This window comes from Dromiciops gliroides, chromosome 5, assembly GCF_019393635.1.
Source record: "Dromiciops gliroides isolate mDroGli1 chromosome 5, mDroGli1.pri, whole genome shotgun sequence".
In the NCBI taxonomy this organism is placed as follows: domain Eukaryota; kingdom Metazoa; phylum Chordata; class Mammalia; order Microbiotheria; family Microbiotheriidae; genus Dromiciops; species Dromiciops gliroides.
Window position 1 is genome coordinate 101,537,912 of NC_057865.1, and position 15,459 is coordinate 101,553,370.

At 38.2% G+C, this 15,459-nt stretch overlaps 1 protein-coding gene across 1 annotated transcript; it reads right to left on the reverse strand.

Annotated features, from left to right (window-relative positions):
* Nucleotides 1-11,630: 11,630 nt before the first annotated feature.
* Nucleotides 11,631-12,578, reverse strand: LOC122727659 (taste receptor type 2 member 41-like). The gene has a single exon (XM_043965337.1). It carries the CDS (start codon nucleotides 12,576-12,578, stop codon nucleotides 11,631-11,633), a length of 948 nt encoding a protein of 315 aa, XP_043821272.1.
* Nucleotides 12,579-15,459: the final 2,881 nt, after the last annotated feature.

A 15,459-nucleotide genomic window follows, 5' to 3' on the forward strand; every position in this document is an offset into this window, starting at 1 on the left:
TATACCTCAGTGGTTGTTCTAAACATTGTCATTTCTCCTTATACCCCCTAAAGCATCCCTTCCCACTACCCTCTCATTTGAGAACCTCACCCTACACTTCACAGAAAAAATGAAGGCTATTCAGTGAGAATTTCTTCTTCTCCCTGCCAATGTCCCATCAGTCTCTATTCCACCCATCTTTCATGAAATGCTGGCCCTTTTCCTTGCCAAGACAAACCCTCCAACATGTACCCTTGATCCTATCACCTCATCTTCTCAAGCAGATTGTCTCTCGATCATCTCTCTTCCCATCTCCTAGTTCCTTCCCTGCTACCTACAAATATGCCCACATATCACCCATGCTTAACTCTCATTTAATCTGACCTTTCCTGCTAGCTACCATTCTAGACCTCTCTTCCCCTTCTTGGCCAACATCCTTAAGAAAAGGCATCTATATGAGGTATTTCCACATCCTCTACTCTCACTCCATTCAAAACCCCTGGCAATCTGATTTCTGATCTCACCATTCAACTGAAACTGCTCTCCCCAAAACAACCAATGCTATCTTAATTGCCAAATCTAAAAGCCTTTCCTCAAGGCTTATCCATCTTCAACTCTTTCCAGCCTTGAAACTGTCAATTGCCTTCTGCTCCTGAAGAGTTTCTCCTGTCTAGATTTTTGTGATACTATTCTCTCCTGCTTCTCCTCCTGCCTGCATGAAACTTCTTTCTCAGTCCTCTTTTCTACATCTCCATTTAAATCACACCAATCAACCCCAGATGTCCTCCAAGACTCTATCCTCAACCCTCTTTTCTGCTCCATCTATACTATATCCTTTGTTGATCTCCACAGTTTACTTAGGCTAAATTATCATCTCTCTGCAGATTTTTCTCAAACCTCCCATAACTTCATTCCTGAGCTCCAAACAAACATCACCAATGGTCTTTTGGACATCTCAGATGGGATGTCTTTTAGGCATCTTAAACTCAAGGTGTCCAAACAAAATCAACTCCTCTTCCCAATTTTTCTCTTCCTCTGGAGGGGATCACCCTTCTCCAAATCAGGAAGGCTCATAACCTTGGTGTCATTCTCAACTCCTCAATCACATTCACCACACATATACATTATGTTGTCAATTTTATCCTTTCTACCTTCATGTCTCTTGTCTATGTCCTGTTCTATGCACTTAGCACACCATTGTTCTTTAGGTTCTCATTACCTCAGGAGGAGACAATATAACGATTGCCCTTGGGGTGGTCTTCCTGTCTCAGGGCTCTCCCCAGTCCATTCCATCTTCGACTCACTTGCCAAAGTGATTTTCTTAAAGTGAAGATCTCACTGGTTCACTCCACTATTTAATAAACTCCTGTAGTTTTCTATGACTCCCACGATAAAATATGAAATGCTCTATTGGGCATTTCAAGTCCATCATAACATAATTCCTTCCGACCTTTCTTATACTTTGTCTTTTTCCACACACTCTACAATTCTTCTACTGTGACCCACTTGATGTTTCTCACAAACAGCTCACCATCTCCTGTCCCCATATATTTTGCAATACTGTCTGCCATACTCTCCTCTCACAACTCTGCCTGACTCCCTTTAAAAGGAAACTTAAATCCCATCCTCTTCAAGAGGCTTTGCTTGGTATTTCCCAGACACACACCCTGACCTGCCTAGTAAAACTGCTTTCCATTTACATTGATGTATCTTGTGTGCATATATTTATTTACATGTTTGTCTTCATCATTAGAATGTTAACTCCTTGAGGACAGGGACCACGGTTTTACCAGTTTTAGTATCCCCAGTGCTAAATGACTGACTGATTCCTTTCTACTACCTTCATACCAACCTTTTTTTCCATATAAATCTCATCCCTAATAATGGGTGAGAGATCAGGATCTAGGTATCTGATGGTTTCCCCAGAAAAGATTTTTAAAAAACCTGATATTTACATAGAATTTTATATAGATTATCTCATTTGCCCTGCAGAACAACCATGTAAGAAAATTTCTATGGCTATCATTATCCCCATTTTACATGAGTGAGCTCTATTCTAGAGCTATGAGTGAGACTCAAAATCATTAAGTAACTCATTTATGGTAACTCTACACTTGATCTCCTCTAATGTCAGCTCTTGTTAAAACAAAAAGAAAAAGAAAAAGAAAACAAACAACAACAACAACAACAAACTATGCTTCTAACCAGTTCCACTTCAATGTGCCTTACTGTCTACTGGGTAAGTGCAAGACCTCTGGTTATTCCTCCCTGTAACATATCTTTGTTCTCTTTTGTGTTACTGGATTTATGGGCCATAAAAGTCAATCCAAATCTAATCTATTACTTTCAGAAGCCCAGGAGCTGAAGAGGATGAGCCATGGGTAAGGTACTGAAGGCCCAGGTGATGAACATATCATGCAAATTTTGGGGTTTAGGAACTGAAAAAAAAAATGCTGTAGATGGGACTTAGTGAATTTGTGAAACCAGATTTGGGCGTTATATACTGCTGGGACCTGACATTATTGTAGTTTTACTCCCTAGACCCCATTCAGCTCTACTAACTTCTTCATGCTCTGATGATGATGATGATAATATAAAATAATAATTGCAATAACAACAGTAGCTAGCATTTATATAGAGTTTTAAGGTTTGAAAAGGGCTTAAAAATGTGATTTTATCCTCACAGTAAACTTGAGAAGTATGTACTACTATTATCCTCTTTTAGAGAGGAGGAAACCAACGCAGACAAGATGTTCAATGACTTGCTCAGGTCACACAGCTAAATGTCTGAGGCTGAATGTATCTTTTTATCTTATTTTTAATGTACAGAATTAAAACAAACATTTCCATAACAGTATAACAACAACATAAAAAAAAGACTGCACACGAAACTGCAAATCACTTTGCACAACTTGCTGTTCTTTCAAATACACAACAAAATTGTCATGCAAATTTCTTTTTTTCTTCCCTCCCCCATTCCCCACCCTGGAGATGGCCTACTATTGGTTTTTTGTTCTTTGTCTTTGATCCCTGAAGAGGACCATGACATCAGATGATGTCATGATTTCCACTGAATTGGAATTAAGTGAGGCAGAGCTGTGCAAAGTCATCTGCCTTACTATCTCCTCCAGGCTTCAAAGTCCAGTGGCAAGATCAGGTTGACTGGCAGTGGTCCAATCTCCCATGGCAATGGGGGAAAACAATATACAAAAGGAAGCTGAAAGGGGAGGAGGGGCAAGGAGAAGGTAACCATGCCCAAGAACATAATGATGGAGGAGTCAAACCAAGCAGTACAAATGGAAGGAAATGGAGAGCTGGCTGGGAATTCTGAGTCTTCAAATGAAGACTTTGGGAGGAGTTGGTACTCCACCCTCCAGCCTTCCAATCAGAGGAGCAGAGACTACAGAGAATATTGATGAGGTGTGAGTACCAAAGCTGATATAGTCTCTAGATGAAGAGTTTCCTGGTGATGACTTTTTCCTGGGAGCATGATGATGCTGGAGAAGAATCTGAGAAGTAGGAAATGGTTTACAGGAATATATACATATATATGGATATGGATAGATAGATATACATATACATATATAAATTACATATTATTTTATATTGTATATTGTCATATTTCAATTATTATTTATTTAATATCTATCATGTATTAAGATAATAAATTTAAATGTTTTCTATTTACATGATGGAATTTATTTTGTTATATTATATAATTATATATAGGAATATATTGAGTAATTAGCACAATCTCCATATTGGTGCCAATCGACTATACTTTTCTTCTGTTAAGAACATAAATGGAACATGGAATTAATTCCAAGTGTCCAATGTTAGGAAGGACATTGATAAGATGGAGAGTATCTTGAGGATGGTAACAAGAACAGTGAAGAGCTTCAACATGATGCTATATGCAATTTGACTGAAGGCAGTTAGAGAATTTCATGAAGAAGAGAAGACTTGGGGAAGATATGACAGCTGGCTTCAGGTTTTTAATGAACTGTTTCCTGGAAAAGGGATGAAATCTGTCCTGCTTTTCCCCAAAGGGGAGAATAATGAACACTGGGTGACAATTGAAAAAAGGTAAGGTGGGATTATAGGGAAGATGGGAGGGAATCATTTTAGAGTTAAAGAGGCAAAGGATACTTCTTTTTTCATTTCACCAGCCTATGAGGATAAAGGAAAGGTGGGGCTATTAAAGAAAATTATTAAGGAAGTATGAAGACCCATAATTTAGGAAATGCTGAAAAGTTTTCTCACATTTTTGTATTAAATATATCTTTCTCACCCAAGAATTCTACCCCTGTTGCTATTATGATCTCAGAAAAACACAGAAATGAAGTGGAGCCACTTGAAATCTGCTGTTGCCAAGAATTCAAGATCATAATGCCATTCTACTCTTTCACAGTCCTTCCTCTTGCCTTCTTGTGCCAAAAAGAAACAGTATCAATTACTGTCATAGTTACTAGGCTATGCAACCCTGCTTACAACACCTTAGTTGCTTCTTCTGGAGTGGGAAGGGTGGTGGTATGTGTGTGCTTGTTTTCACTTAGGCTTATTTCTTCCTTTTGATATTTCTCACTGCCACTAGATGGTAGTAATTAAGCATATCCCAATAAGCTTCCTTAAGGGAGAACTTTTCATAAGAAGTTACCCCATCCCACCCCCCCCAACACACCCCAAGTGTGCTTTAGTAAAATTCTAGAAACTTGATTACTAATCCATTTAATTAGTAATTGTGTGGGGACCAATTTTTAATTGGGGAGTGCTAGCTTAGCGGCTCACCACAATATTGGGGCAAGGAAGGAGACCGGCAGCCTCCCTCAAAACAGAACAAGATTTATTTTAACAAGAACGAACTTAAAAAAAAAAAAACACAAACAGATCAGTAGGATCAAGGGAAAGAAAATAAAATGGGGAAAGGGAAATTATAATACCTGAAAAAATACCACCGCCCAGGAATCAGCTGAAAATACGGAGAAGAATGCCTGTCGCTTTCCAGCTTCCACCTAGAATGCCCAATTCTCCTCCCCCAAATCTAGAAACACCCCCACACAGTCCCAGCCAATGGGATGGCCGCTCTGACAGTCACATGACTGCCCTCACTAGGCTTCCAATCATTATAATTTTGCCAGGCCCATGTAGGCGTCTGCGAGTGGTGATGATGTGAGGTGCCATACAACCAGTGGGGGAAGCACCATGCGGTTTGTGGGGCCCCAGGCCAGTGCGCACTGAGACATAAAAATCTCAAATAACAATTAATTCTGTACATAGGTAAGTGCATTATCCCCATTTTATAAGTGAGAAAACTGAAGAACAGAGAGTTTAAGTGACCTTCCTCTAGGTAACAGAACTAGAAAGCATCTGACCCTGATTTTGAACTTGATTCCAAATCCATATCTCTATCCACTGTCACCTAGTGCAGAAGCCCCAGTAACAAGCCATAAAGGTTTAAGAGAAAGGAAATAATTTTCCCTTCTACTAGCATCTGGTTGGGTGGGAAGTTGACAACTATAGAAAAGCCATGACTGAGGTGTGGGTTTAAAATTAAAATTTTCTCCTTGAGTGTAGAGAAAGGATCATAGCAAAGTTGACTTCCTAACTGGAGAAAAGGTGAAACATTAGGGACTTGGGTAGCTTTTCTTCCCATTTAAGAGACTATCAAGGGAGGTTGTGGTCAACTTAATAAATGCATGTCTGCTCATGTGAAAGGGAATAAGAAATGCTTAATTCCAGGTGGGTTTCCCCTAGGAAAAAGAGAAAGATACTTTAGAAGTTCTACTCTTAGAGAAAAGAAAAGGTGGTCATAAGAAAAAAGTACCATGGAAGACTCCAGAATTAATTCTCTACTTAATTCAGTGTCAAATCCTGACTTCAAAAGACTGATGATGAATTATTCCACCCTGATCTTGGCAGATACATGGTGGATCACAGGAGCCAAATGAGGTAGACATTTTCAGGAAAGACAAATATGTTCATTTGTTTTGCTTAACTACCACTGTTTGCTAAAAGGAGAGGATTCCTATGTGGGGTAGGTGAGCCATTGCGAAGAGGCATTAATGGGAAAAAATAATAAAAAGGAAAAGAGAATCAATAAAACATTTAAATAGAAAAAAAAAAGTAAGAATCTCTAGGTTACTTGACATTCACGATGCTCCACAATTGGGAACCACCCAGTCTTTTTTTACCTCATATTATTCCCCTTCTGTATTCTCTCTATGGACCTGGCAAACCGGACTCTTCTCTGAAGACACTTTATGCTTTCCTTCCTCTGTGACTTTGCACAGACTGTTGCCTCTTCCCAGAAAAACCTGTCTACTCTTTTTTTTTTTTTTTTTTTGCCCATTACAATCCTAGCCATCTTTAAGGAGCAATTAAAAGGCTATTTCTGGGGCAGCTAGATGGTGCAGTGGATACAGCACTGGCCTTGGAGTCAGGAGTACCTGAGTTCAAATCCGGTCTCAGACACTTAACACTTGCTAGCTGTGTGACCCTGGGCAAGTCACTTAGCCCCAGTTGCCTCACTTAAAAAAAAAAAAAGGCTATTTCTTCCAGAAAGTTTTCCCAGAATCCCCAAGTGGTAAAGACTTTTTTCCTTGTACCTCATTATCACATGGCATTTTTTCCTGAACTTTACTTATGTACCTGTCATGGATTGTTGTGTTAAATACAAAGTCTTTATCTCTACTAATCCCAAAATTACTTGTGTTCTATCTTCATCAGAGGTATTAGTACCCACTCTTACAAAATCATAGGCAATTTAAGTATCAAATCAGATTCATTTATGGATGACTTGTTTGTCCCTTCTAAACAAACATGTTCCAGGATATCCAATCCAACCAATAGCCAGCATAACCTCAAGAAAAAATCCTTCCAAACTACTTCCTTTTGTGACAGATTTACTAAACTTGTAGATGATAGTAGTACTGTAGATATCATCTACCTAGATTCCAACAAAGAGTGTGATGAATTCAGAAATGGGTGAATGGTCACATGATGATTCAATGTCAATGTAACTGCATATGCCCAGTAGAGTACATCATTGGTCCATACTTGGCTTGTTCATCTAACATTTTTATCAGTAATGGCATGCTCAGAAAATTTGCAGATAATACAATTTTGGGAGAAATAGCTAACAAGTTAGATGAGGGGGTTCATCAGCAAGTCAGTCACTAAATGAAAGTTTGTTTGTTTGTTTTTGGCAGGGTAATGAGGGTTAAGTGACTTGCCCAGGGTCACACAGCTAGCAAGTGTCAAGTGTCTGCGGCCAGATTTGAACTCAGGTCCTCCTAAATCCAGGGCTGATGCTTTATCCACTGCACCACCTAGCTGCCCCACTAAATGAAATTTTATTAAATACTTATTATGTGCCAGGAACCCCTTAAGTTCTGGGGATACAAATATAGTAAAAAACATAGACCCTCCTCCCCATACACTCACATTCTAATAATTCTATCATGGTGGTAACTATATAAATACAAGATCTATATATATATAGCCTCAAAAAACCTCAATTAATCCAACCATTCCCTCTAGTTCACATCCCACTTCTCTTTTCCCTTTCATGACTAAACTGCTTGAGAATACCATCTAAAATGGGTGCCCCCATTTCCTTTCTTCTTAATTCTCTACAATCTGGCTTACAGGCTCAGATATGACCATTTCAAACCCTACCCAAATCAATAAACTACAGTGGCTCTTTGCCAAATTTCTTAAAGCTCACACTTTACCACATGCTCTATAATACAGGGACACCGGTCTTCTTACTAGTATCCCTTGAATATGACAGTCCATATCCAGACTCCAGATATTTTCACTGGCTGGTCCTCTGGCCTGGAATTCTCTCTCTTCTAATCTCTAACTCCTGGATTTCTTAGTGCCCTTTAAGTCCCATTTTCTTTTTGTTTTCTTTTTTCTTTTTCTTTTTTTTTTTGCAGGGCAATGAAAGTTAAGTGACTTCCCAGGCTCATCCAGCTAGTAAGTGTCATGTCTAGACACGACTTGAACTCCAAGACTTGAACTCAGGTCCTCCTGAATCCAGGGCCAGTGCTTTATCCACTGTGCCATCTAGCTGCCCCTTAGTCCCACTTTATACAGGAAACCTTTCCGGACCCCCCCCCCCAATTCTCAGGTCTTCCCTCTTTGATTATTTCCAATTTATCCTGTATATAGCTTATTTGTATGTAGTTGTTTTCATGTTGTCCCCTTCATTAGGCTGTGAGTTCCTCAAGAGCAGGAATTGTCTTTTGCCTTTCTTTGGAGTGTTTAGCACAGTGCTTGACACATAGTAAACACTTAATGAATGTTTGTTTTAGAAATAATGACCCTTTTAAACTTTCCTGTTCATGTATGTGTTTGTCAAGTAGATATTTTTGCAACTCTGTCAAGAAAGAAAAACTGTTTGTTAGAGGCTGCAAAGGACTAGGCATGGTGTATTTGTAAGATAGCCACAAGATGGTAAAGTATAGGAGAATATGGTATTTTATCATCAATCAACAGGACAATCTGCGAAGATTATCTTTTTAATCTAATTCATTCATAATAATGAACTTGAAGGAAAACAAACCAAAAGGTTCTCTTCTTGTAATTTATACAGATGGAGCAAATCAAAGACTGGGAAATTTGAGAGTGTTGTTTGGCACATAAAATAGGCAAACTGCAACATACACAACCACATTTCAACATCAAACATAATGGCACAACTTTAAAATGTGTAGATAATGCTTTCCAAATAATTAATTTTATAAAATCAAGAGTAATTCTTCATTGTCATTTTATGCAGAGAAATGTATATCAAGCTTGATACACTTTAAACACACAAAGATGTTACATGGCTTTCCTATGGGGAAGTTACTACTCACCTATCTGAATTGAGAAAAGAGTTAATTTTGAACCGTACTGATCATCCTTTTTACCTGAGGGAATATATGAGGATCAAGTGGTATGACATAGCTATAATGATTAGCATATTTGGCAGATGTTGCTTCAAAAATTAATGAACTCTACAGATTATTAAATGATAAGAATACAAATATATTCAATATTCAAGATAAAGTAAAGAGTAAGATTGAGAAACTAAAATTTTGGAACCACAAAATTGAGAACAATACTGAGTGATTTGTAACATTGCTTAATTTCTTATTAGAAAATGAATGGCCTTTGCATCAGGCTATCCAAAAAGATGTCAATTACCATCTAAAATTTTGAAAAATAACTTTCTTTTTTTCTTTTTTCTTTTTTTAGTGGGGCAATGATGGTTAAGTGACTTGCCCAGGGTTACACAGCTAGTAAATGTCAAGTGTCTGAAGCCAGATTTGAACTCAGGTCCTCCTGAATCCAGAGCTAGTGCTTTATCCACTGTGCCACCTAGCTACTCCCAAAAAGCAACTTCCAATAAAAATTTTCCTGAAATTTCCAAGTTAAATTTGACATATTTAATACATCTTTTGGTTCTCTGGCTAATTAATTTATAAAGGTTGAAAAAGAAAATTGAATCAACAAAACAATGGATTTAAGACTACAAACATTCAAAACTGATTATCTTATAAACTTTTTGTTTTGGTGAGGCAATTGGGGTTAAGTGACTTGCCCAGGGTCACACAGCTAGTAAGTGTTAAGTGTCTGAGGCCGGATTTGAACTCAGGTCCTCCTGAATCCAAGGCTGGTGCTCTATCCACTGCACCACCTAGCTGCCCCTAAACTTTTAACTAAAAATAAAAATGAATTTTCATCACTCAGCAACAGAGCTTTTAAAATTATTCTACCATTTTCTACCACATATTTGTGTGAATGAGCATTTTCACTTTATTCTTGTTATAATTCAAAACAAAGAAACAAAGTCAATGCAAAAACAGACTTAAATTTTTGTTTGTCTGGTATTGAGCCAAATTTTATAAACAATTGTTCAAATTTTTAAAATCCAAATCAAGTGTATATATGATTGTTAAATTATAGAAAACATCTTCCAAGTTGTCACTTATTTCATTTGAAATGTTTTTTGTTGTTGTTGTTGTTGTTGTTGTTTTTGCAGGGCAATGGGGGTTAAGTGACTTGCCCAGGGTCACACAGCTAGTATCAAGTGTCTGAGGCTGGATTTGAACTCAGGTCCTCCTGAATCCAGGGCTGGTGCTTTATCTACTGTGCCACCTAGCTGCTCCCATAAATGATATTTTTAATTAACAAAGATATAAAGGAATTCAATCCAAAGTCTGGCATATTATAGTAAGCATATGACATTTTACTCAATTATTTCTTTTAATTCTTACAGAATAGCCAACATAAAACATTTTAACTGTTTTATAATTTTACTGTTAGTGTTCAATTTCATACTTTTAAATTATAAAATATGAATTCTAATTTTGAGCATTTGAGGAAAAAAGTTATCATTTTAGTTATTATAAGTAGTAATAACATTAAATTACTCTGGAGATTCATAATATTCTTGTTGTTGCTGTTCTTATTTTTGAAAGAATGTCACAAAACAAAAAGGTTGAAACCACTGGTCTAGTTAAAAGAGCCCTGATTCGAACTGAAAAAATCTGAATTCAAATTTCTTCTATGTCTTCAGAGTAATTTTAAATCTCTAAGTTTCATTTTCCACCCATGAAAATGGCTTCTAAGGTCTCTTCAGCTCTAAATCATAGAAGATGGTATAAACTTGCTCCCTCCTAGTAATAGAAGATTCTATAAACTTGCTCCCTCCCAGTAAAAAAAAAAAAAAAAAACTGCTCCTTGAAATTTGCTTAAATTTTAAATGTCCTCTTCTAGTATCTGGCATTGCCTCTAGCAACCTAAACTTCTTACAGCCTGCCTTAGATAATCAATGCTTTATCCAAGATTTCCTCACATTATTTTTTCATTAATAATTTTTCCTAGTTTCATATAAAAATAATTTTCAACATTTATTTTTGTGACATTTTGAGTTCCAAATTTTTCTCCCTTTCCTCTTCCCTCCCCAAGACGGTAGGCAACCTGATATAGCTTGTACATCACATTGATTTTTTTTAAACCAACTCTATCCTAGCCAAACAAAAGTTTAAAATAACATTTAAGCACAAAATTTTAGGTTTTTTTTCTAAATAGAAAAATAAAGTGGTTTCATCACATGGACATTGTGATAGAAAAAGCATCTGTGACATTCTTAAACATTTTGGTTTGGGAATGATAAACCAGAGGTGACCTTTCTGAGGGTCATTTGAAGAAAGTCACTATGGTTATTTCTAAAAGAAAGAAAGAAAATATCCTTTGAAAGAAGCACAATTTTTTTCTTCTCATAGAAGAGGACACAGTGACAAGGTAAAAGATGACAGATACCAGAGTATTCCACTGGTACTCTCCAAATGTCAGGAAAAAGGGAGGCCTCCAATATGCTGGATAGAGACCCCTTGTGGTGAACTCAAGGGAGGACAACCGTGAAGCAGGATGGGCAAGCATAGACAGACATCAATAAGGCATGACTGAAAGTCAAGCACTCCTAAATCCATGAGATCACAGATGCATTTGATTATCTCAGTATGGGAGTAATGAATGAGGAAAATGTTTAATTTCCACCTAGACTTCAGTAGTATGAAAACTTTGAAGTCAAAGGATATGCTCTGCTTCAGTCCTCAGGAGTCTTTCCTTTGGTATGGGAGAGAGAGGTGCCTATGTTAGGTAGGAGATGATGTCCCCTTGTCATTCCAGAAGGTTTTAGGCAGGAGAAGAAGCTTCCTGAGTTCCCCTCCTAGCTGGGAATTACTAAGGATAAGGATGAAGGGATGAACAGATGTGCACAGATAAATCAAAATTTGCCATGGCCAGTACCAGTTACCCTCAAAGCCAGAAAAGACAGCAACATCAGTGATCATAGACAGAAAAGAAAGAGCATAAAGGACTAGGAAGGAGATCAGAGACTTCAGAGCTCTGGTGTGAGCCTGAGTACTAGTATCCTGGGTAGTGTGGGCACTCTGTTGCATTCTCCAGGAGTGTCTCCTCAGAGAAATAATCAGCAGAACTGTTGAGACTACAAATATAGAACAGGGAACAGACAAAGTAATGAGTTTCAAAGGGAGAAAATAGTATATTTCTAGTTTCCTAGTGAAACTATATAAGGTTATGTTCCCAGAGAATGTCCCCTTCAAGAATTCCTGGTACAAAGCATTGTTTCCCACAAAAAACAGCATGGTGACAATGAAAGAGATTAGCAGGGATCCTAGTAGGAACCAGGGTACTAGTCCCTGAACTCTCCACTTCAGCCAAAGGAAAATGGGGTGAGTGAAGTTTGCAATCTTCACACAGAAGAGGACACTAAGCCAAGTGCCAAACCAGAATGTGGCTGAATTCAGAAAATCCCAGTAAATTCCAAAGTACTGGCGAGCAGGCTCTGTGGAATAGTGTGGGTGGTGAAGAAAATAGTAAAAGTTGTGGATCATTCCAACCCATTGCAGGCAAAAGCGGGAGGCACCCAAACTGATCAGGATCATGTCACAGGAAGACCTGCGGTGGCATCGAACCCACTCCCTTCCCAGTATCACAACAATGAAGCCATTAGCCATGATCCCCAGGAAACACAACAGAATATAGATAATCATGGAGAAGATCATGAATGGCCCCACCATTTCAGTCCCTCCTCCAATGACTGTTCTTGCCTAGGTCTCTGCTGGCCTCTGATTCATGGAGCTCCTACTTTTCTTGATGAGATGGGCAGGGAGAATGCTCTACCCTTTCCCTCCAAGCCACAGTATAATGAGGGAACCCTGTGAGGTTGGGGAAGAAAGGTTCATGCAATTCTCTGTGGATGCAAATCTCCACCAGCCTCAGTTACCACTGCTCTTTTCAACTGCATGTGATTTGCATACCTTACCTGGATCTGTGAAAATAATTTCTTGGGGCTCCTGCCATGGAAACTGGGCATTTCTATCATAATATAGATCAAGAGATGAGAAACTATTAAGGAGCCATCTAGTCCCATCCAACCTATTTTGTGAATGAAAAAAATTGCAGGCCAGTGAAGCTGTGATTTGACCATAGGTATTCATCATCAGAGGTGGGATTTGAACCCATGTCTTCTAATTGTGGAGTTAGTGTTCCTTTCACTGTACCAAGCTCCCTCCCAACCATACTCCCTGAAGACAGGATTATTCTTCCAGATGTCCTACCAAGACTTGGAGTATAGGGATCATGGTGCTCTGTCATTATAGGTAAGACTAAGAGAAAGAAGAATTTTCTTTTTCTCACTATATATACAAAATGTGTTGAAAGATAAACACTCTGGGGGCACCTAGGTGGCGAAGTGGATAAAACACCGGCCCTGGAATCAGGAGGAACTGAGTTCAAATCTGGCCTCAGACACTTGACACTTACTAGCTGTGTGACCCTGGGCAAGTCACTTAACCCTCATTGCCCCACAAAAACAAAACAAAACAAAGATAAACATTCTTCCAGGAATAGGCTTTACAAATAGTAAACCTGTCAATAATCTCACTTTTGAAAATGAAACGGGAATCAAAGTTGACCCAGAAAAAGGAAGCGTAGAAAGGAGGAATCCTGGAAAGGAGAGAAAATTTCTAACAGAAGACAACCGGAGTGTGTTGGAGACCCTTACAGAGAATAACATGGAGAAGCCAAGTATCCCTTCGGGGGACCCCTGGAGGATTGAAGACAAAAACAGAACCTACCATAACACCAGCTAGTAAATTTGCCTCAGAAAAACCAGAATAGAGATAAATATGTGAAAGCTACTTTAAATATTCTAGGTGTCAGAGCCACCAAACATCCAGGAGGATGATGGAAGTAATAACATATTAGTGAAAGTTGGCCTGAAACACAAAAGAGTCATGGCCAGGGAGTATTTTGTATGAAAAATGCAGGGTGGCCCTCCCATTTTATAATATAAATGATACAGAAAAGAGAAATTGAATCATAGTTGTCATGATCAAGGTCATACACAAGGTTCGTGGGGACAGGGATATAGGCAAAGTTATGCTCTGAATACAGCAAATTCAGGGATTTGGTCAAGTTTGTCACACAAAAGGGATTATGTTTAGGGTTCTCAATGCTGATTAGCTCCTTCAGCTTAGAAGATACTATTTTTAGTGTTGTGGTTAACCACAATGTACCTTAGTTGAACATGTAACCACGAGGGAGAGGGACATCAGTTATGAGACAAGTTTACAAGAAAGCTAATAAATAATATTTAGAATACATCAAGTACAAGTTACATAATATCTATGCTCTCTGCTGTGATTACTACCAAAGTTAAATCACTTATATCTAAGGGTTAAAGAAAATCTCACTCACATTATCCATCCTTTGATCCAAAGACAAATGCTAAAATTTGTCTCTTGGATCATTAACAGTCTAAAAGATGTACACAATTCAATACATAAAGGGAAGTCCTCTATGGGTGGTGCAATTTCCAGAGGGGGCAGTCCCCTACTTAGGCAGAAAAGTACATTCATAACAATGTGAATGGATACAACTTATGTTAATACAGGGATATTAATTTGATTAAAATACAGTTATAAAATGTGAAAAAATGCAGGATGGATAGAGTGCTAGTGAAATGCAAACTCAATATGAGTCAAAAGGTGTTATATCACCCAAAAAACCTAGTGTGAACTTAAGGAGCAGGAATAGAAATATGGTATCCAGAATTAGGGAGATTTATGGTTCCACTGTTCTCTGCCCTAGTCAGAATGCATTTAAAGTATTATGTTCAGGGGGACAGCTAGGTGGTGCAGTGGTTAAAGCACCGGCCCTGGATTCAGGAGGACCTGAGTTCAAATCCAAGCTCAGACCCTTGACACTTACTAGCTGTGTGACCCTGGGAAAGTCCCTTAGCCCTCATTTTCCCACAAAACAAATAAACAAACAAAAAACACCCATAAAGTATTACGTTTAGTTTTGGTTGCTACAGTTTAGGAAAAATGGTGAAAAGAGAAAAGCCATCAGGATGCTGAAGAGCTAGGAAACCATTCCATTTGAAAGTTCCTCAAAAAACTGTGTTTGTTTAGCCTAGAAAAAAAAAAAACAGTGGGAGAGAAGGGAGGCATAATTGCACTTCTTAAATATTTGAAGAGGAATTTGATTTTTTTTATTTGTCCCTAAAGGGCACAATTATGAGCAATTCACAAAACCTGGGAAAAAAAGAGATAGGTTTTGGTTTGATGCAAAGAAAAACTTCCAGGTGCAGCTAGGTGGTATAATGGATAAAGCTCTGACCCTGGAGTCAGGAGGACCTGAGTTCAAATCCGGCCTCAGACGCTTGACACTTACTAACGTGTGACCCTCAGCAAGTCACTTAACCCTCATTGCCCCGCAAAAAAAAAAGAAAAGAAAAGAAAAAAAAGAAAAACTTCCAATTAAAGGTACCTCAAAATAAAATGGGCTACCTTAGGAAGTCATGAGTTCTCAACAATTGAAGGTCTTAAAACATAGGCTGGAAGATCACTAGCCAAGTATATTTTAGTAGGGGTTCCTGCTCAGGTATAAGTTATC